Raw genomic sequence first — 23,469 nt, forward strand, 5'->3', positions numbered from 1 at the left:
CACCCCTCCATCCTCCCCCTTTTTCTCTGTCTTTTTTCACGTGGATGGCGGGGATTTGGGCCTTGCCTCGACAAAGCAATAGATCCTTCGCGTCGGACTCATTAAAGAAACAATCTTCATCCAGTTTGAGGTGAGTAATCGCTGTTCTGATGTCCAGAAGCTCTTTTCGGTCAGAAGAGCAACATTGTGTACAAAATGAGTTACAAACAATTTGAGAAAACAAACAAAATAGCACAGTTGGTTAGGAGCCCATAAAATGGCAGCCATCCCCTCTGGCGCCGTGATCTACACTAGCTCACACAGTGCATAGAAGGGACCATATTCAGTGCATAGGCTTAGTATAGGGACCATACATGTAGTACAGACATAGAGTGGTTAGTAGAGAATGTACCAAACACAGGCACCATTAGTGAGTGTAGTCTACATACACAGACACCATTAAGGAGTGTAGCCTACATACACAGACACCATTAAGGAGTGTAGCCTACATACACAGACACCATTAAGGAGTGTAGTCTACATACACAGACACCATTAAGGAGTGTAGTCTACATACACAGACACCATTAAGGAGTGTAGCCTACATACACAGACACCATTAAGGAGTGTAGCCTACATACACAGACACCATTAAGGAGTGTAGTCTACATACACAGACACCATTAAGGAGTGTAGTCTACATACACAGACACCATTAAGGAGTGTAGCCTACATACACAGACACCATTAAGGAGTGTAGTCTACATACACAGACACCATTAAGGAGTGTAGTCTACATACACAGACACCATTAAGGAGTGTAGTCTACATACACAGACACCATTAAGGAGTGTAGTCTACATACACAGACACCATTAAGGAGTGTAGTCTACATACACAGACACCATTAAGGAGTGTAGCCTACATACACAGACACACAGTACAAAGAAAAAAGAGAAGAAATAAGCATTGTTCCAGTGTTGTTTCCAGAGATACTGCTGCAGAAGGTTTTATGGCCCCCGCCGCTACCATGTATTAATGTATTGACAAAGCTCCATGGACAATAGACCCATATTACTGTATATGAAAAACATGGATCACCAAAGCATCTGGGGGTATCTGGAGGCATCAAAGGCGCGTGATTACTTCCATTTTTTTTTTCAAAGAACACAGCAATATTTCAACTCAGCCCGAAGTGCTCTTTACAGCGCCACGCTGACAACTTAATGATTGTCCCTGGGAGGCCTTTGGTGTTCATCATGCTGCTCCATAATGGAGTGGCTGCCGTGGCGACGGCCTAGGTTGTAGCTGGCCGCTCTATGCTGGTTAGAACCGTCAGCCTGGCGGTGGTCGGCAGTGGGCCCCAGACCAACCCACCTCTCGTCTCTCACTCCCACACATCAACCCCTCCCATCTCCACATCATCATCATCTCCACAACTCAATGCTTCACACGGCAGTGCTCTCTCTCTTTCTCCATCCTGCCTTCAGAAAGACACTTCCTGCTCAGACGTAATGAGTGAGAACTCACAGGGAGACGCTTTTCGAGATGCAGATCGGCTAACCCTGCGGAGCAGTGCGATGTCAAATTGCTTCCCCCGGCACCCTGCAGGCGTATGCATCCCAGCTGTATAGTGGGAGCTTTGGGGATGTGCTGGAGTGGGGGACCATGCTGTCTGAGAACCACACATGGCCCTCCCTCCATCCATGTCGTCAACAACCTCTGCCAACAACAGCAACACAACCAAATGACGTGGGTGTCCCCAGCAGCCCCTCTCGGGTATATGTGGTAGCCTTGCTATCGTTGAGAAGGGAAAAATTGTGTTAGACCTAAAAGTCAGCTGGAAGAAATCCAGTATACTGTTTTACTATGAATTATTAAAGCACACCTCTCATTACAGGTAACTCACACTCTCAATAGTTTACAGACTGAAGACTATAGCCTGCTAGGTGCTGGCAGGAAACTACATGGGCTTGATTTGTGACTTTTATTTTTGATTGGTTATTTCCATCAGGCTTCTAGAAGAATACTCACATTATAAGTCTAGAAGCCAGGCACGTCACCTTGTCACCTTCTGAAATCATATCTATAAAGTCAAACAAAGCATACAAAACAGATCTAAAAGCGTCCAGTGTGATGAAATTTGAAAAAGATCACATGAAATCTCTTGGCTTTCTCTAACACTGCAATACATTATTTGAGTCATTCTCTGTCAACATGTCTAGAACGGTGCTGGGTGTGTTGACTGTGCTCTAGCTGCTCTGTCTGTGCTGGCTGAGCAGAAAGCTGGGGGCTCTGGAGCAGCCATATTGACCATGATGGCTCTCCGGCCAGTAGGGGCCCATACTGCACTGCCGGCTCACCTCTGCTCTGTTCTGTTCTGCAATGCTTATTCACACTTCCACATGAGTGGGCATGACCAGCCCCTCTACACACTCATATTCCAGGTCACTATCCCCCAACCTCACACACACACTGTCCTCACACTGTCCCCCTCCGCTTGGTTCCGCCGGAGTGCCACAGGCCTAATCAGGCCGTGGGTGGGGGAGGGGTGTCGGGACAGCAGGGGGTTAGGGGGGTGTCATGAGTAATCAGTCCCCGCTTGCCTCCAGTCAATCAGCCTCCTCTCCTCGCCCCCTGGCAGGCGATGTATTGCATCAGCCCTGATTTCTGCTGACAAATGGCTCAGTCCAGCCCCCCTCTACCTTCTGTGCTCCGTCCGGGGCCAGATCTGCCTTACAAATGAGCCTGCTGGATCCAGGGGACTGAGGGGAGTGGGCTCCCCCTCCACAGCACGGCTTGGGGGGAGGGCTGTTTTAACATGGATAACAGTTCACACATCCCGCTGAAGGTAAGGCTTCAAGCTGTCAACATGACCCTGTGTCCTCTCTCTCTCGCTCTCACTCTCTCTCAAAATTCAATTCAATTCAAGGGCTTTATTGGCATGGGAAACATATGTTAACATTTCCAAAGCAAGTGAACTAGATAATAAACAAAAGAGAAATAAACATTACAAATGTACAGTGAACATTAAAATAAAGATAAAACAAATAACATTATGTGCAAATAGTTAAAGTACAAAATGGAAAATAAATAAGCATAAATATAGGTTGTATTTACAATGGTGATGTTCATCATTGGTAGCCCTTTTCTTGCGGCAAAAGGTCACAAATATTGGTGCTGTGATGGCACACTGTGGTATTTCACCCAGTAGATTTGGGAGTTTATCAATATATGGGTTTGTTTTCGAATTCTTTGTGTATCTGTGTAATCTGAGGAAAACATGTATCTCTAATATGGTCATACAGGAGGTTAGAAAGTGCAGCTCAGTTTCCACCTTATTTTGTGAGCATTGTTGTGCACATACTGTAGCCTGTCTTCTCTTGAGAGCCAGGTCTGCCTATGGCGGCCTTTCTTAATAGCAAGGCTATGCTCACGGAATCTGTACATAGTCAAAGCTTTCCTTAAGGTTGGGTCAGTCACAGAGGTCAGGTATTCTGCCACTGTGTACTCTCTGTTAAGGGTCAAATAGCATTCTAGTTTGCTCAGTTGTTTTGTTAATTCTTTCCAATGTGTCTTGTAATTATCTTTTTGTTTTCTCATTATTTGGTTGGGTCTAATTGTGTTGCTCTCCTGGGGCTCTCTGGGGTCTATTTGTGTTTGTGAACAGAGCTCACTCTCAGTCTCTGTATCTGTCTCTCTGTCTCTCTCTCTCTATCAATATCTTACCCACTCTCTCACATTGGCCCCCTCCCACACCGCTGACTCTTGTTCCCAGATGCATCAAGCATGGGCAGTGTGGTGACAACTCCAATTAGCAGTACAGGAAGATGTTTCTTAAGTGTGCCCTTCATGTTTTCCAGTTGCTTCAAGTGCCTCCTAAAGTCTCACCCTGTCTATTTCAATACCGTGATTTGGGGTGGGGGGGTGGGGGGGGGCGCTAATCTTTTTTCCTCCACACACACCTCTATTCAGGACCACACTTTGTCATACACACGCAGTCTCTTCCCCTTTGTGTGTGTGTGTGTGTGTGTGTGTGTGTGTGTGTGTGTGTGTGTGTCTGTCTGTCTGTCTGCAGGCACACACCTGCACAGGCGTGTTCAGGGACACCAAGATGGATTGGCAGTCACGTTATCTGGGCCTTGTTCTCCACTCTGGCCCGCTCCTCCTCCTGGCCTGAAACAGAACCGGACTCATCTGGTTTGGCCCACCAGGGAAACAGACAGACAGATGATACTCCACAGAGCCAGGACGAGCCAAGCAGAACTGAACCGAGCCAGGTCAGAGTGGGCATGGCCAGCAGCCTGGCAGACATCACCATCAGGCCAGCGTCACACCACTAGCTAGCTAACCCAGATCACAACGTCACATGACTCAATCCCACAGACACAAGGCCGGTCTCCAGCCACAACCAGAAATAGGTTAAAGAGGCTAAAAATAAGAAACATTAATAATTAATCTCTTTCTTTCAACCTGTACCTCAGATAAGAAATAGCACACTTCACATGACGAAGTGGCTTAATGGGCAGGCTTGTTAGATGATTCTGTTTCCCAGGCTATTTTCTCAGTATGAGCCACTAGTCGAAGTCACACGAGGGAGAGGGTGGTGGTTGCAGTTGACAGTGCCATTGTTCTATCCTCAGGGTGGACACTGTGTTACAGTGTGTTACAGTGGGGAATAATCCAATAGGGCAGTTAATGGAGGCTTCCTTCGTCTCTCTGTCTCTCTGCTTCAGCTTGTTCCAAAGCTCCTGGTGTTGGTGTTAAGAGATGTCCCCAACTGAGTCTCCCCCAGGTCATACACCAACATAACAACTACAGTAACTCTGCAACAAGATGTGACCACATCATCCTAAAACCTTAGTTAACCACCGCTGCAGAGTTTGCCGGATTCTGGAATACAAACTTCCCAAACTATGTCTCTGGCTGTTCTAGCCCAGTCCCATTCTGCATGCGGAACATAAAACAAGCCATAAAATGTTCTTACAGAAACCTGTGTTTTGTTTCAGGTCTTTACCTTCTCTTAAAGTGGAATTGACAGCATTTTAGCAACATGAAATCTTATTCAAATCTGTTCCTTTACACCCCGAGGAAGAATATGACACTTCGTTTCACATGTTCTGTCAAGCGATCGCTTAGATATGGTCATTTTCAAGTTTTTCATAAATTCTTAGAATGTTTGGGAATTACGTATACTAAGACATTTCTATAGCAATATAGAGCGGGAAAGTGGCAGTGCGTTTGGACAATTAACAGACACTGCAGTAAATAAAACCTAATAAAAACATCTGTCTCGTCCAGGACCAGAGTCTACAGTACGCAAACAAGCCATTTGCCACAAGGGCCTGCCATCATTCACTTTGAACTGGACTGTGTGTTTAGAGGCAGTTGCAACAGCGCGACTTTAGATCATTAGAACACGTACACTTGAATGGATTTCTGTAGCTAAATACCATCCTACCAGTCCTCTTACAGTAGGCTGTCTTTCCCTATATGCACATCAACAACAACAAGATCAACAACTAATGCTGAAATCGGAGTAGATAGCTAGCCAGAGTGAATTTTCGAACGCAAGAGATATGTTAACTGGATTGACATTTCTTGCTAGCTAACCAAATGACAAGTGCATCTCTAGCTGTGTAGCCACCGAAAAATGATATGAGGGGAAAAAGTCAGTCATTCATACACTCCTCCAATGACATAACATCCTCCTACAGTAGCAGCTAGCTAGATATCTAGCTAACGTTAGGCTCTGTGATTTTAACTTTCTACATAAATAGTTACGCTAGCATATTAGCCACATTATGACTGACTTGTGATCATTGCCCTTACTAGTTTGAATGTATTGACATTCCCAGCCTTAGTTACATTCGTCCGTTTTTTGTACAAAATATTGAGTCACTGAAACTGAAACAGTGCATCCTGAACAGAGACAGCAAACAACGTACCAGGCTAGCTGTGATTTACAACCTGATAGCAATATGTTTTGGACTACCAAGAAATGCATTGGTGAATTATATTAATCATACATTGAACTGCATCCATCTATTCTGCCAACAATGTCTTCGTGAACGTCATGGAACATTGAGTCAAATAGAACCCATTTTTAAAACCGCTAATAATGTTGATTTTGTAGCGTAAACTGTGAATTTGATATTTTTTACTGATATTATGATTGTTTGATTGTTTGATATCTGCAAAGTAGTTAAAGGGCTGTGAGTTCAGAGTGCAACAACCTGGTCTCAGAGCATTTCGTATTATCCGAAACACTCCATTTAGTATGATATTTTCAGATTCAGAAAATATTCATGTCCTCAGAGAGGCAATTCATCTTACAGCAGTCATAGAACACATCACGTAAAAATAAATAGCAAGGATATTTACAAGCAAATTGGCAGGATAAGTGCAGTTTGATAGTGCAAGTGCTAAGTGCAATTAGTCCAACATTTTGTTAAAATGCAGAATTGCATTCGGAATAAAAGAGTACTTGGCCCTATTTGTTCTATTTTATTTTAGGTAGTCTGTACCTGTGGCCAGAGGGAAGGAGCTGGAATTCAGGGTGGAGTGGATGGGAAGAGTCCTGACTATCTTGCCCAACCAATTTTTTTGTGCAATCATGATATTCCCAAACCAGCAGTTCGGATAAGATATCCATGATGGTTAGATCAAAATTCAAAAAGTGCAGTTTCCGTATGTTGGCCTTTCTTAAAAATAGTCAGTACACTGATCCCAGGACAGATTGTTATCAATGGCTAGCCCAAGGTATTTGTACTCCTACACTATTTCAATGGGCTCACCTTTTATCAATGGGCTCACATTTTATCAATGGGCTCACCTTTTATATGTTACGTTTGGTATGGTTACATAAGACAGATGGTTACTTATTTCAAACGCGGATCGGTGAATGGGTGGGTGTATAATGAAAACATCTAGCAACCCAAAAGTTGCAAGTTCAAATCTCATCATTGACAACTTTAGCTAATTAGCTAAACTTTGCAACTACTTACTACTTTTTAGGTACTTTTGAATTACTTAGCATGTTAGCTAACACTTCCTCTAACCCTCACCTTAACCCTTTAAGCTAACACTTCACCAAACCCTAACCTTAACCTTTTAACCTAACTCCTAAACGTAACCCTAACCTTAACCCCTAACACCTAGCCTAGCTAACGTTAGCGAGCTAGCTAACATTAGCCACCTAGCTAGAATTCGTAACATTCATATGAAATGTGTGATGGACATCCACAAATTAATACATACCATACGAAACCTAACATATCACACTAAACGGAGTGTCACGGATTTACATACCGAATTATAAGAAATGCTCTGAGACCAGATTGAGTGCAAAGCCAGCTTTCTGCTAAATACACTGAGCAGCAGCAAAGCCCCCTGGGAGGAGGCGGGTTGTCTAAATATGTGGCTAATCTACCACAAAAAAGAAAAGAAGAAAGGAGAAAGGAAAGTGAGAGAGCGGGAGGGGGAAAACAACACAAAGCCAAACAGTTAGCCTGCCCTATGTGTTTTAGTCTATTCCTGGCTGCTGCTCCAGGGGTGTGGGGATTTAGTTCCCTGAGGAGCACTCTGGTACAGCAGCTCTTTACTGCATTACACCCTAGTGCCATTACAGCAGCCTCCCCCCTCCTCACACACACACACACACACACACACACACACACACACACACACACACACACACACACACACACACACACACACACACACACACACACACACACACACACACACACACACACGCTAACATCCTGCCGCTGGCATACACACACACACACACACACACACAAACACACAAACAGACAAACATGCACACACTCTCACCCTCTCTCCCTCTCTCCCTCTCACCCTCTCTACCTCTTAGTCCTAACATCCTGCCGCTGGCACTGCAGTAATATTTCTGTGGCACGATGGATCCTATAATAAGAGTGCATCACAATAAAGCTTCATAAGCGTAAACTTACCTCTATACCTCCCTCTTCTTTGACTTCTTTTATGACGCCGTCAGGGCTTTCAACTAATCACTGAAAGTTGGCCAGGGTAATAACACATGATATAAACCCATTAGAGCTCCACAATCCACAAACACACTTCATTGTCATCTCAATGAATCAACAGAGCTTATTTAAAAAAAAAAAAAAGAATAGCCCTGCACTTCGGAATCCCCGGGCTGTCAGACTAAATGCGGCTCCACCTGAGAGCTCATTGGCTGCTCACAACAAGTCAACTAAATAACAGCCTAAGACTCATACATCCTGGACTCCTCTGTCTTAGACGTTATCAATCCTGAACCGCACCAGTAGCGTTTTAACATGCATATTTCATGTCTGTTGATGGCTAGAAGTGAGACCCTGGGAAAATGTTTCAATTAATGGATTGCAGACGGACATCTGTGGCTAATAAGTATTAATTTAACACTAGAGAGACAGCTATGCACAGTGCATTCGGAAAGTATTCAGACACATTCACTTTGTTATGTTACAGCCTACAGTTATGTTACAGCCTTATTCAAAAATTGATTCAATATTTTTGTTCCATCATCAATATACACACAATACCCCATAATGACAAAGTGAAAACAGGTTTTTAGAAATTATTGAACATTTAGAAAAAATAAAAACAGAAATAACTTATTTGCGTAAGTATTCAGAACCTTTGCTATGAGAATCGAAATTGAGCTCAGGTGCATCCTGTTTCCATTGCTCATCCTTGAGATGTTTCTACAACTTGATTGGAGTCCACCTGTGTGAAATTAAATTGATTGTACATGATTTGGAAAGGCATAAGCCTGTCTATATAAGGTCCCACAGTAGACTGTGCATGTCCGAGCAAAAACCAAGCCACGAGGTTGAAGGAATTGCCCGTAGAGCTTCCAGACAGGATTGTGTCGGGGCACAGATCTTGGTAAGGGTACCAAAACAATTCTGCAGCATTGAAGGTCTCCCAAGAACACAGTGGCCTCCATCATTCTTAAATGGAAGAAGTTGGTAACCATCAAATCTCAGCCTAGATCTGTCCGCCCAGCCAAACTGAGCAACCGGGGGAGAAGGGCCTTGGTCAGGGAGGTGACCAAGAACCTGATGGTCACCCTGACAGAGCTCCAGAGTTCATCTGTGGAGATGGGAGAACATTCCAGAAGGACAACCATCTCTGCAGCACTCCACCGATCAGGCATTTACGTTAAAGTGTCCAAACGGAAGCCAGTCCTCAGTAAAAAACACGACAGCCAGTTTGTAGTTTGCCAGAAGGCACCTAAAGGAGTTTCAGACCATGAGAAACAAGATTCTCTGGTCTGATGAAACAAAGATTGAACTCTTTGGCCTGGTGTCCTGTGTGAATTTAAGTATGCTCTCTCTAATTCTCTCTTTCTCTCAGAGGACCTGAGCCCTAGGACCATGCTTCAAGACTACCTGGCATGATGACTCCTTGCTGTCCCCAGTCCACCTGGCCGTGCTGCTGCTCCAGTTTCAACTGTTCTGCCTGATGCTATGGAATCCTGACCTGTTCACCGGACGTGCTACCTGTACCAGACCTGCTGTTTTCAACTCTCTAGAGACAGCAGGAGTGGTAGAGATACTCTTAATGATCGGCTATGAAAAGCCAACTGACATTTACTCCTGAGGTGCTGACTTGCTGCACCCTCGACAACTACTGTGATTATTATTATTTGACCATGCTGGTAATTTATGAACATTTGAACATCTTGGCCATGTTCTGTTATCATCTCCACCCGGCACAGCCAGAAGAGGACTGGCCACCCCTCATAGCCTGGTTCCTCTCTAGGTTTCTTCCTAGGTTTTGGCCTTTCTAAGGAGTTTTTCCTAGCCACCGTGCTTCTACACCTGCATTGCTTGCTGTTTGGGGTTTTAGGCTGGGTTTCTGTATAGCACTTTGATATCAGCTGATGTACGAAGGGATATATACATACATTTGATTTGATTTTGATTTGAATGCCAAGCGTCACATCTGGAGGAAACCAGGCACTGCTCATCACCTAGACAATACCATCCCTACGGTGAAGTATGGTGGTGGCAGCATCATGCTGTGGGGATGTTTTTCAGAGGCAGGGACTAGTCAGGATTGAGGCAAAGATGAACGGAGCAAAGTACAGCGAGATCCTTAATGAAAACCTGTTTCAGAGCGCTCAGGAACTCAGACTGGGGCGAAGTTTCACCTTTCAACAGGACAATGACCCTAAGCACACAGCCAAGACAATGTAGGAGCGGCTTCGGAAACAAGTATCTGAATGTCCTTGAGTGGCCCAACCAGAGCCCGGAATTGAACCCGATCGAACATCTCTAGAGAGACCTGAAAATAGCTGTGCAGCAACACTCCCCATGCAACCTGACAGAGTTTGAGAGGATCTGCAGAGAAGAATAAGAGAAACTCCCCACATACAGGTGTGCCAAGCTTGTAGCGTTATTCCCAAGAAGACTCGAGGTAGTAATCGCTGTCAAAGGTGCTTCAACAAAGTACTGAGTAAGGGGTCTGAATACTTATGTAAATGTAATATTTGTTTGTGCTTTGTCGTTATGGGGTATTGTGTGTCGATTGATGATGGAAACATTTTTTGTAATCATTTTTAGAATAAGGCTGCAATGTAACAAAATGTTTAAAAAATAGAATGGGTCTGAATCCTTTCCAAATGCACTGTAGCATTTCACTGTCTAAACAGCCATTTTGGATTCAAACATGTACACAGTGTCACAGTCCAGAAATATGTGTGTTTTTTTACATTGCAAGGAGAAACACATTCTCCTGGAGAAAAATACCTTAGTCCCGTTTTCTTTTCTATTCCCCTTCTCAGGCTCCTTTCCCCCAATCCCTTCCCACCATGCACACACACGCACACACACACACACACACACACACACACACACACACACACACACACACACACACACACACACTGCTGTTACCCAGGGGCTAAATTCTAACGAGGCTCCCTCCCTGGTCAACAAGGCCTCTCATCCTGCCAGCACCGATTGGCTTCTCGCTGACCGGCCCACTCCCCTCCTGCCCCCACACAAACACAGCCTTGAATTATTCAGCCTTTGCGGCAGGCAGGCAGGGCCACGGTTGATGAGCAGGTGAATGGGAGATTGCGGGTGTGTGAAGCCCAGTGGACGGCCCAGGGAGAGGATGCTGAGGGGAAGTGCGGAGTGGCACAGCACAGTGGCAGGCCAACCTCATTTCCACTGCACTAGGTCCGCCACTCTCCCCGGCACACACAGCCCCAGCCATGCAGCTCCCTCCCAGCATCTCACACATCCCATTACAGCTTAGCTGAGCCCAGCGGTGTGTGTGTGTGTTTATTTGTATGTGTGTTTGCATGCGTGTGTAAGAGAGAGGTGGCATGTGGGTGTGCATGTGAAAACGAGAGAGAGAGAGAGGCAGAGGCAGAGAGGAAGGGGGATATGCCTAGACTGTTGACATTACTGCTGGACCACACATACAGTACATTCAGAAAGTATTCAGACCACATTTTGTTACGTTTTACAGCCTTATTCTAAAATTGATGAAACAATTTTTTCCTCATCAATCTACATACAATACCCCAATAAGGACAAAATAAAAACAGGTTAAGACATTTTTGCACATTTATTAAAAAATAAAAAACATAATTAACTTATTTACATAAGTATTCAGACCCTTTGCTATGAGACTCGGAATTTAGCTCAGGTGCATCCTGTTTCCATTGATCATCCTTGAGACGTTTCTACAACTTGATTGGAGTCAACCTGTGGTAAATTAAATTGATTGGACATGATTTGGAAAGGCACACACCTGTCTATATAAGGTTCCACAGTTGACAGTGCATGTCAAAGGGAAAACCAAGCCATGAGGTCAAAGGATTTGTCCGTAGAGTCCCCAGACAGGATTGTGTCGAGGCACAGATCTGGGGAAGGGTACCAAAAATGTCTGCAGCATTGAAGGTCCCCAAGAACACAGTGACCTCCAAAGAAGTTTGGAACCACCAATACTTTTCCTAGAGCTGGCCGCCTGGCCAAACTGAGCATTTGGGGTCCTTGGTCAGGGAAGTGACCAAGGAGAGTAACGGAGTGCTCCATCAGATGACCTGGCCTCCACAATCACCCGACCTCAACCCAATTGAGATGATTTGGGAGTTGGACCACAGAGTGAAGGATTAGCAGCCAACAAGTGGTCAGCGTATGTGGGAACTACTTCAAGACTGTTGAAAAAGCATTCCTCATGAAGCTGGTTGAGAGAATGCCAAGAGTGTGTCAAGCTGTCATCAAGCTGACTACTTTGAAGAATCTCAAATCTCAAATATAAATATACACTTTTTTGGTTACTACATGATTCCATATGTGTTATTTCATAGTTTTTATGTCTTCACTATTATTCTACAATGTAAAAAATAGTACAAAAAAAAGAAAAACCCTGGAATGAGTAGGTGTGTCCAAACGTTTGACTAATTTGCTAAAATATATATATATATTTACTGTTTTTGCTTTGTCATTATGGGTTATTGTGTGTAAATTGATGAGGGGAAAAAAACAATTGGATACATTTTGGGGGAAAAATGCAAGGTGCCTAAATACTTTCCGAATGCCCTGTATGTGGCACAGCATAATCTTCTTCCTGTTCTCAATTGGAGTTTAATGCGGATTCTTTTTCCATAAAGCTGGATCCTGAATCACTGCCATCCTCTTACAGTCACCCCAGGTGACAGCACTAATACCACAAGGAAATGCATGCTGTGCTCATACACCAGCAGCCACCTGACATAGACAATCACTGGTTTTCATCATGGTCGCATGTCCAAAAGAGGGGGTAAGGACACTGATATGTATACGGCTAAGAGATTAAAATTATTTTCTTGGATCAGTTGGATTTGAGAGGAGGGATTGTGTGAAGGATGTGGGATTTGCTATGATGCTGAGCTGGTGTGCGGAGTGTGTGAAGTCAATCTCTGGTGGACTGAGTCCAACAGAGACCAACTGTCTCAGAAACACTAGGCAGTGTTCATCAAGCAATCTAAAAAAACGTTAGAAAAAAGCCTTTGTACACCCATGCTTTTATTTAGTGGCATTAACACCAAACTAGCTGACATTGTGATTACTTGTCTGCCCCATAACACAGGCACATACTTTTATTTAATGTAACCTTTACTTAACTAGGCAAGTCAGTTAAGAACAAATTCTTATTTTACAATGAAGGCTTACACTGGCCAAACCTTCCCCCAACCTGGACAGCGCTGGGCCAATTGTGTGCCGCCCTATCTAACTCCTGATCACAGCCGGTTGTGATAGAGCCCGGGATCGAACCAGGGTCTGTAGTGAAACCTCTAGCATTGAGATGCAGTGCCTTAGACCGCTGCGCCACTCGGGAGCCCACACACAGGCACACACACAGCCACACACACCACACTTGCACACAAACATATACAGTACTGTGTACAGTACACAATAACACACATACAGATCAGTGATGTGAGCGCTGTGTGATCACGACAAGCTGCCATGTGCACATGTTTTTCACAACACCCCACTCTCTGTATCCACAGAGGGCCCTGACATGATGGCAGTGTACTGTATGCACCTGGACAGCTGTCAGAACCTGTCCCACTCTGTAGCCACACATACTCCCCTCCTGGGTCTCTCTCTCTCTCTCTCTCTCTCTCTCTCTCTCTCTCTCTCTCTCTCTCTCTCTCTCTCTCTCTCTCTCTGAACCGCATAGATATACATTCCAGCTCAGTACACAGCCATCAGTGCATGCTATTCATTTCTGCAGCAAATGTTTTCCTGGGGACTCGGACAATAGCCCTCAGAATATTGTGGTGAGCAATTACTGATGAGTCCATGAAAGGCCAGGTAGCATTATGAGGGAGTGTGTGCGGGGAGGCAAGAGCGAAATGGTGGGCCTGAAACTCAGTTGCCTTTACGGGTTCTTGTATACACCTAGAATATGTACTATATGCTTTTATAAACTGGGTGGTTCGAGCCCTGAATACTGATTGGCTGACAGCCATGGTAAATCAGACCGTATACCGCGGGTATGACAAAACATTTATTTTTACTGCTCTAATTACGTTGATAAGCAGTTTATAATATCAATAAGGCACCTCGAGAGTTTGTGATATATGGCCAATATACCACGGCTAAGGGCTGTGTCCAGGCACTCTGTGATGTGTCGTGCATAAGAACAGCCCTTAACTGTGGTATATTGGCAATATACCACACCCCCCCATTCCTTATTGCTTAAATATACTGTCTATATTGATTGGGTTTCACATCGATCAAATGGCAATCACATCACACATCTTTAAGTGGGGGGACAGCCAGCGGTGAAGGAGTTAATGACAAAATGCAATCGTTAATAACTCATAACTCCTCTCCTGGGGAATCCTAGTTTACATTAATTACACCATAGCCCCTGGCAAACTGCATATCAAGCAGTATTTTTCAAACAAACAAACTGGCATATCTACTTACCATCAGCACAGAGCAACGGGGGAGGGGGGGACTGGATGGCTGGCTGGCTGTTTGACTTGATGGCTGACTGGAGAGAGGCCGCAGAGCAGAGAGAAGCTTTTCCAGCCCACAGAACACACAATCCACAATGCACTGAGCACAGCCAGCCTGCTACACTACAACATATCTACTACACACGTTGTCTCACTCATCTATCCCTTTATCATTCCCTCTCTCTATCTCTCTATCTCTATTTCTGTCCATGGCCCTGTCTCCATTTCCAGAACATGAAAACAGACATGCTACTATCGGTTCCTCTCTCTTCTGAGTACACTTGATGGAGCATGTCTCTGATGGATTGATGGTAGCAGTGTGTTCCCAGTACTGGTACAGTGGCTGGAGCTGTGATAGTGTCTGTGTTGTTCCCGCAGGCCCGTGTTTCTACGTTGTTGTCGTGACTACCGGAGGCAGTACAGAAACACTGTTGAGCGTAGCTGGTGTAGCTATACCTCCGACCACCCATCTGATTCTCTTTTTCCACAGGGGAATCTCGCGCTCTGTTGGGGAGGGGGGGGGGGGCATGCACCTGCGTATGTGTGTCTCGGTGGGGTCTGACACACAGCAATGTCTGCCTGTTCTATTTGGGTGACATGTTATGTCTCAGGAAGAGAGGAGGCAGGGGGTCTCCACGGGGCTAGAGCAGGAGAACGGGTAGCTGTTTCAGTGGGGAGAGGGGAAGGCACCCCCATGCTACCCTCTGTGTATTCACCATGAGTAGAAGTGATACTCGGTGGGATTACAACTCCAGGTCGGGCAGTTGAAGGGTTGGATTTCTGGAAAAGTACCATCCTACAGTACAGTGTAGGATATTACTGGGGAAAACCCTACAAGACTCATGCAACGCGAGAACGCATTCTCTTTCTGGGGATTGTATGAGTAGCATAGTTTGTTGGATGACATTGTTTTGTTGGATGCCCCAATATAAGTGCTTGATTAGCATTTTATGCATGTGTTTATGCCTGTGTATCATAACTGTAACATGTCTACCAGCAAAGACAAACAGATGCATAATATAACAAACATCCACGCAGAGAAAGGAGTTGAGGAGTTGCACAAGGCTGTTAATTCTCCCTGACATGGCTTGGTGTTCTTTAATATGTTGTGGATGTTAAATCTTGCAGAGGACAGATGGTTTGGATACTGTGTTTTCCCTCCCAGCCTCGGTGCCCCCGTACCCCTCGTTTATACATTCATCCACATCTCGCCTTTTAATCCCAGTGGTGGGTCAACCCTGACGGATGCCCTCCCAGGCAGGCAAGGGGGCGCAATTAGCGACTCCGCGAGACAGAGGGGACTACGAGCCGGGCGGAATGAGATGGGAAATAATCCCCCTCTCTTTAACGCACTGCTAAACACAGTTATAGCCTACCGTGAACGCATCCCTTGGCGTTCTCTCAAAGAACAACTTCTTTTTTATCATTTTTTTTGTAATGCTCTTTAAGAAGAAAAAAAGCCCTCCAGGCTGGAGCTTGGCAAATTTGAAGGATAAAAGAAACAACTTGTTTTTCGAGAAAAGCGCCAGAAATGTTCAAAGTTTGCAGTGTTAGTATTTGCATGTTTAATGTGAAACATGTGCCCTTTGGCTAGGCTCCTTCTTGTATTATTCCACAGAGATGGGGGTTGGTCTGTCTATCTGTGATGTTCTTCTGACCCGGTAACGTTGAGCCATGCTGTCTGTCTAGCAGACCCGGCTCTACTCCGCTCTACTCCTGACGCTGACGGTGTCCTTGTCACTTGCTATCTGGCATAGTGGGGGAAATGGTAAGAGGACTACTCACACACACACACACACACACACACACACACTCACACACTGTGTACAAACACAGAGATGCACACACTACACTACACACATAGATACTGTGCATAAACACGCACGCATACCGTGCACAGATATGCACACATTTTGTTTATAAAGGCAGTAATCCTACCTCACACTCACACACAGTGCCCTTTCCTATTTTCAAATTGTCCCTTTCATCCCTCGTGCATATCATTTCTGTTTTCCCCTTCGTCTAAGTAAACAACAATGACTCACTAAGCCTTTTGTAAAGAGACCAATTTGAGCAAATGCAAAGAACAAATGAATTGACATTTGATGGCATTGCCTCAGAAAGTGCGAGTGGAGTGCATCTGATCAATGCTGGCTATATTCCCCGGAGAACAGACACATTAAACAGTTCAAACCAGCCCTTAAAAGCCTGGATTATTGATTGAATCATTTTTCAAAGTATTTTTTATGTGTATTTTTATCTCTGGGGCTGAAGCAGGTTGGAGTAGGCTGGTAGGTGGTGGGTGGTGGTATTTTCTGTGTTCAGATGGCATGGTGGTGAAGTGGGTAGAGACTTACCCCTGGCAGTGTTTTCTGTTCATGGAGGGCGTTCTGGGCTTTGATGGCCGACTCGCGGGCGCAGTAGGTGAGGAACGCGCAGCCTGAAAAACAGAAAAGGGGGAGATATTAACACAAGTCTATCTGAACACTGGGGACTGCACACTGGGGACTGAACACTGATGAAAAGAAAGGACACTAAACACGGAGTGGCAACACTAGCTCAGTCACAGAACAAGAGGAGACTGACAATAGATATCAACCCTAGGTCAGTTACTGGGCACAACAACACTCGGCAACAACTGTGTTCAATCGAATCCCCTCCACCCACAACATTGGGTCCCCATCAACCTCGCTTAGTCTCAGGCCCTTGTCAGTCATGAAAAACAACACCCTGGAAAGGGGATGTGTCCCTCACAATGAGGCAGCAAGAGCTGCTCCTGGGGAACAATCCCTCCCTGCAGAGAGTGTCAATGCAGACATACACTCGAGTTTCTTCCTGTCTTCAGTTGGCCTTCGGGCTGAATGCTCTCTCTTTCTCTCTCCCTCCTCTCTCTCTCTCTCTGTGCCTCACTTTCTCTTGTTTTTCTCTCTCTCTTCTCTCTCCCTCTCTATCTATATCTCTCTATCCCAGCCCCAGTACCATAGATCAGCCTCTCCCTGTCCAAAGCGCCTACCATGCTGCCGTGATGCACAACACTGAACCCTTCTGACAGCAGTAGAGACAGCGAGAGGGAGCAGGGCCGCAGGACAGAGAGGGGGAAAGAGAGAGGGATGGGAGGACTCGAACACTGTGCAGACGGTGGGAGGGATGGAGGGGGAGGGGGGAGGAGGGCAGCGCTTCAGGCCTCAGGGCTCCCTGAGCACAGAACAAATGCCCAGCCACAAGAACACCAGGTGACTACCACACATACACACACACTGTCACTCTCGCCCACTGTCTGCCAAATAAAGAGCTCCTCCTGCTGGCAGACAGCCCAGAGAAATGAGGTAGATGAGGAGAGAGAGAGAGAGAGAGAGAGATTAAAGAGAAAGAGAGAGAGACCCCGGAGAGGTATTGATGCAATCATTTACCCCTGACTGTCTGAATAAATACATTTGGTAGTGTTATATTAATGAAGTTCATGTCTACATATATAGATTTGGTAGTGTTGTTCATGTGCGTTACCACACACTATCATATTTCTGCCATTTTAGAGAGAGTTTACTAGAAACCATCACATTTCGGATCATATTTCAACGGGAAACATAGTGGGTGGTGATGATGGTGTCTTTAAAGAGACAATATTCCTATCATTCCCGATGTGGCATATCACATCACCTTCATCCGTCCATAAATTTACCCTCTCATTCAACATCTCGCACCCTGTAGCCTGGCTGTGTTGCTTGCTTATGCATCTATCTTTTCCCTTGAGCAAAGCTACATAGACTTTCAATGACCCCAGCATTCTTCCCCCAGCTATTCTTTTCTCAGAGCCAGGTCAGTGCATTATAGTAACCTCTGCTACAGTGCTACACAAAAAGAGGGGGTGCTTTGTCAGGCATTGATCCATTGATTGGCCAGGCCGTGTTACATCCCTATGCCCTACGGCCCTATACAGCCCAACCGTCTCGCAGCACAGCAGGCCTGCTAGTCCCTGCTCTCTGGGTCTGTATGTATGTTATGGATGGACAGTGATGGAGTCTGTCAGAGGTGACCACCTCAGTCTTAAGTGGCTGACTGCCTGGAGTCATGGTGCATCTCTCTTCACACCCCACCTCTGTTTCCCACCGGCCCTAACCTAATGATTTCCAATGGCTAACAAGCAGATCACTCTATCATGATGCTTTCTTCCCCACATAACATCATCCCGGTCTCACTGAGGAGACCATGGTACTAAATGGGGCCGTGTTGCTGTTGTTATTCTGTAGGAATTGTGTTGTTGGTTTATTTGACAAGTGCCATCCCTATCTCTCACTGAGCAGGGCCTCGTTTGCATATTACAATCACAAACACTGGCCAAATTGGATTTATTCGTTAATGTGTAACACATACGGCATTGAGAATAAATTAATAACAACCATAATGCCAACAAACAAAGGGGAGCATGAACTTCATTTAAATGTGCTTCTATGTTCTTTAATGTAAGCCTTAATAAGAATCCTCTGGCCACGGGCGAAAGCTCGAACAACTTCCTAATTGGAATCCAAACATGTACAAATAGCCACGTTGCATTGCATACCAAGTGCGGACGTCGGAGCCTGATGAAATGGTTTGAAACGCGACAAACAGCGATGTGACCCAGAGAGAGAGGCTGGTGGTGTTGCTGACGCAGCGAAGGGAAGGCACAATGTGGAAAATATGATCCTACCGAGGCATCATTTGATACCAATCTAAAACAGCCCTTATCTCACACGTTGATTTCTAGTGGAGTATCTCCTCTTCCTCTTACTCCTCCTCCTCATCTGCTCCCATATACTTCTGTCTGACGTGTGGCTCCACTACATCAGCTGAGGTAGCTACAGAGAGGCTACAGAGAGGCTGCAGTGCTGATCAGGCTAGAGGGACATATGGGGGCATTGGGGTGACTGTCTTTCTCTCCCCAGCTCCACTGTGTTGAGATGGTTTGTAATTAAAGAGACTTCTCCTCTCCTCTCCAGTCCTCTCCTCTCCTCACCTCTCCTCTCCTCTCCTCTCCTCTCCTCTCCTCTCCTCTCCCCTCCCCTCCCCTCCCCTCCCCTCCCCTCCTCTCCTCTCCCCTCCCCTCCTCTCCTCTCCTCTCCTCTCCCCTCCCCTCCCCTCCTCTCCTTTCCCCTCCTCTCCTCGCCCCTCCCCTCCTCTCCTCTCCTCTCCAGTCCTCTCCTCTCCTCTCCCCTCCCCTCCCCCCCCCTCCTCTCCTCTCCTCTCCTCTCCCCTCCCCTCCTCTCCTCTCCCCTCCCCCCTCCCCTCCCCTCCCCTCCCCTCCTCTCCTCTCCTCTCCTCTCCTCTCCCCTCCCCTCCTCTCCTCTCCTCTCCTCTCCTCTCCCCTCCCCTCCTCTCCTCTCCTCTCCTCTCCTCTCCCCTCCCCTCCCCTCCCCTCCTCTCCTCTCCCCTCCTCTCCTCTCCTCTCCCCTCCCCTCCCCTCCCCTCCTCTCCCCTCCTCTCCTCTCCTCTCCTCTCCTCTCCTCTCCAGTCCTCTCCCCTCCCCTCCCCTCCCCTCCCCTCCTCTCCTCTCCCCTCCCCTCCTCTCCTCTCCTCTCCTCTCCTCTCCTCTCCTCTCCTCTCCCCTCCCCTCCCCTCCCCTCCCCTCCCCTCCTCTCCTCTCCCCTCCCCTCCCCTCCCCTCCCCTCCCCTCCCCTCCTCTCCTCTCCTCTCCTCTCCTCTCCTCTCCTCTCCTCTCCCCTCCCCTCCCCTCCCCTCCTCTCCTCTCCTCTCCTCTCCTCTCCCCTCCTCTCCTCTCCTCTCCTCTCCTCTCCCCTCTTCCCTCCTCTCTCTGACAGTAGCCATTTGCAGGGTTATTTCCTGCCGACAAGGCCCTCCATTACTAGTGCAAAAGGGAACGTGTGTATGATCCAGCACCTTTGGCCCTAATCTGTGAAGTGTAGGTAATTCCTGCTAAGTGTAGAGGTCCTACTGATAAACCCATCACCGTCCCCCCTCCTCTTACTCTCCTCCTACTCTTCCAGAATCAGCACTTATTCTAAGAGCCTACTACATTCAGTCCCTACTGTCACACACAGACACAGACACACACACACACACCAACGCACACACACACACAGCCCAATGTACACATAGGCACCACAGCGTCTCTCACTCCATCTTTCTATTCCCTCTCTGTGCCCCAGAGGACCCTGCCCCAGTGTAATGAAAAGGTGTGAACTTCCCCTCTCCTTGGCATTTACTCCACCAAAAGTGTGAAGGTAGCAGAAACAGAGCCAGCCCTGGCTCAGGTCTTTAGTCGCTGTCTGCCCGCTCCCTCACACTTCATTTGCACTCTGTGGGAAATGTCATCGCCGAGGGTAGATTACTTGCTTACTTCATTTACTGCTGGAAGGGCTTTCTGAGGGCCCGGAGCCCAAAGTGCACATCATCAGCACTGATACAATGTGATTATTACCTGAATCAGTGGCAGGCGTGGCGGAGCTCTGTGGCGTAGATTGACTATGAGGGGTAATCAGGGCTAGTCTCAGAGCAGTCCTTACTGCTCTAATCCCTCCCTCACCCCCCAAATCCCTGATCCCAGATCTGCACGCACACAGACAACCACCAAGCCACTGCTCGAGGAGAACAAAGGGAAAAGGTGGGGGTACTTTCCAAAGAGCTTTCACTCATTGTTCCGACAACAATATTTTCCCTGCCCCAGCCTAATTACCTTGTAATGAGTGCTGTAATATAAGCAGTACTCTAGCGTAACCTGTAAACCTTAATTAAGTCAGGCACGTTAAAGGGAGCCGCATGCGGCTAGGCCTCCATCCTCCAGCACTGCACCCTCCTGTACTGTAATTTCAATAGTCTCAAGACACTTCCTCTCCTTGTCTCTTTATCTTCCATCTGCTCTAATATGAAAGACCTCGATAGGTGAAGGAAAAGTCCAATTTGGCAGGCAACATATTGCTTTCACCTGCATCCTCAAGTCACTACAAATGAAGGTGGGGTGAGACAAGGAGCGGAAGAACACTCAAGACTGTTGAGATCCTTTACGCTAGTCAGGGAGCAGAAGGTATCCTAGCAGTTAAGAGCATTGGGCTTGTAGCCGAAAGGTTGCTGGCTCGAATCCCCGAGACAATGTGCCTTAACAGTAACGGCTGCAGTAAGTCGCTCTGGATAAGAGTGCCTGCTAAATTACTCAAATGTAAGAGGGCCTGGTGTCAACACTGGTAACGGACCCTGGTAGCTTCTGTAACCCCTGGTGAAAGAGACCCAGGCCATTGATTTGTTGCTGTGCTCAATCATCATACACTACGGCCCCTGAGCAGGAAATACATCCTGAAGGACACACTCCAGGTCTGTGTGGACCAACACAGTTGTGTGCGTACAATAGAGGACTTGTGTTTGTACCAACTAGCTCTCACAGTCTCATGTCAGAATTAGACCATTCATCCATGTTTCTCGAATGTCATATTTCAAAGTTGTTGCAAAAGGTTTAAGTTTAGGTATTAACTCAGAATTCTTAAGGTTAGGCATTGACTCCAAATGGTTAAGGTAAGCGTTACGGTTTGGGATAGCCATAAAACATTGCTCGAGTCGAACTTGCAACCTTTGGAATCAGTGGCAGATGCTTACGCCCATCCTTCATCCCCGTCCACAACGCCCTAGTAAAACTGAAACCGACTTGAAGGTAGCAGCGCTCACTATGGTTTCCATTCCATCTCCCGACGTCCTCAGACATGGATGGACGTTGAATACGGACTTGTACCACGGGTGACCTGGCTGGTGTGTACAGTAAGGGTCTTGGCCTCTCGGCTGGGTGGCGGTGTGCATAATGAGGATGAGGAACACCGTCAAACTGAATCATTTCTTCTGAAAGAGGAATCAATAGAGTACAAATCCGTTGGGGGGAAAAATGGGCTGAGAAAATAGGCCTTGACAAATTCACACATACTCAACCACAGTAGGTAATTCAGTATTTGGTTTGTAAGGTTGAAGGTTCTCTTGGGCAGTGACTTAAAAACAATACTACTGTAAAGTCCTATAGGGCCAATCCTGTGGTGGGAACTTGGCACCCACAGTGGATGTAGCTTTCCTGTGTGGACTGACTAAATGAATGATCTCAGCCTGCTTTAAGCCTGTGCCAGGCCAGCATTATAAATACATCCAGTGGCCTGCATCCCTGATGAAGAAGCTAATTGACACCATTAATGGATGGGGTTTCACGGTGCAGTAAATACTGTGTCCGTTCACAGGCCACGTCAGGCGTGGGTGGACTGACTGAGAGAGGAACATGGCTTAGACTCCTCATCAGATGGAGGGCAATGGGAGTTTACCTGCCAAGTCCCCCCTTAGCCCACAGCTAAGGGATTTACAGGGGAATCAATAAGAAGTTTTCTGTGAGCCCCATCAAGGTCAGAAAACTGCATCTCTTCCTCTTCATATTCTATAACAGGCCCTGGGAAAAACATGAACATGCCCTGACCATAAACACTGCATAGGCAATACTACGTCTGAAAAATACTATAGGATAGAAACAAAAAGGAAAATATATATTAGTTAGCCACATTGGCATTTTTGATGTGATACCCACACTATTACTGTCTTGTTTTCAAAAAGCGATTTGAACCTCGAGTTAGATCAATTGATCAGAGTAAATTCACATTAGTCAAAGATAGGCAGTTCCAAACTGACTTGGTCTGAGAGACAGATCCGCTTTCGAGGTCCTTTGATTTGACAAATTGGCAAAGGTGTCTTTAAAGATGAAGCTTCAAAGCTCCAAGGCTGGCGATAAAGAGAGGGATGAGAAGAAAGACGCCCCCCTCTCTTCGCCCACTACACTGCACTTCATTTCCCAGCGACCATTCATGCGGCATTTGGAGAAAACATTAATTGCACCTTTCCAGATTCCTTACTAAATAGACTAACGAGTAAACCTTGCTGCACGCTCCTGTCTTTTCGACTAGCGATTATGTGCTTTGAGGCACAAAGCAGATTCCTCATATACACACAGATTTTAAATTACGTGCAACATGCCA

General features: G+C 46.3%; 1 protein-coding gene across 16 annotated transcripts in view; it reads right to left on the reverse strand.

Moving 5' to 3' along the window:
• The window catches only part of LOC110524279 (CUGBP Elav-like family member 5), a 273,042-nt gene that overhangs the window by 229,162 nt on the left and 20,411 nt on the right, over positions 1-23,469 (reverse strand). For all 16 annotated transcript variants that reach the window (XM_090235486.1, XM_036978037.2, XM_036978035.2 and 13 more), the window contains exon 2: positions 16,843-16,925. In XM_090235486.1, coding sequence (XP_090091612.1) covers positions 16,843-16,925 — 83 coding nt within the window. The remainder of the gene's footprint in view (positions 1-16,842; positions 16,926-23,469) is intronic.

The sequence above is a fragment of the Oncorhynchus mykiss genome, chromosome 5, assembly GCF_057628025.1.
Source record: "Oncorhynchus mykiss isolate SJ-2025 chromosome 5, ASM5762802v1, whole genome shotgun sequence".
Classification (NCBI taxonomy): domain Eukaryota; kingdom Metazoa; phylum Chordata; class Actinopteri; order Salmoniformes; family Salmonidae; genus Oncorhynchus; species Oncorhynchus mykiss.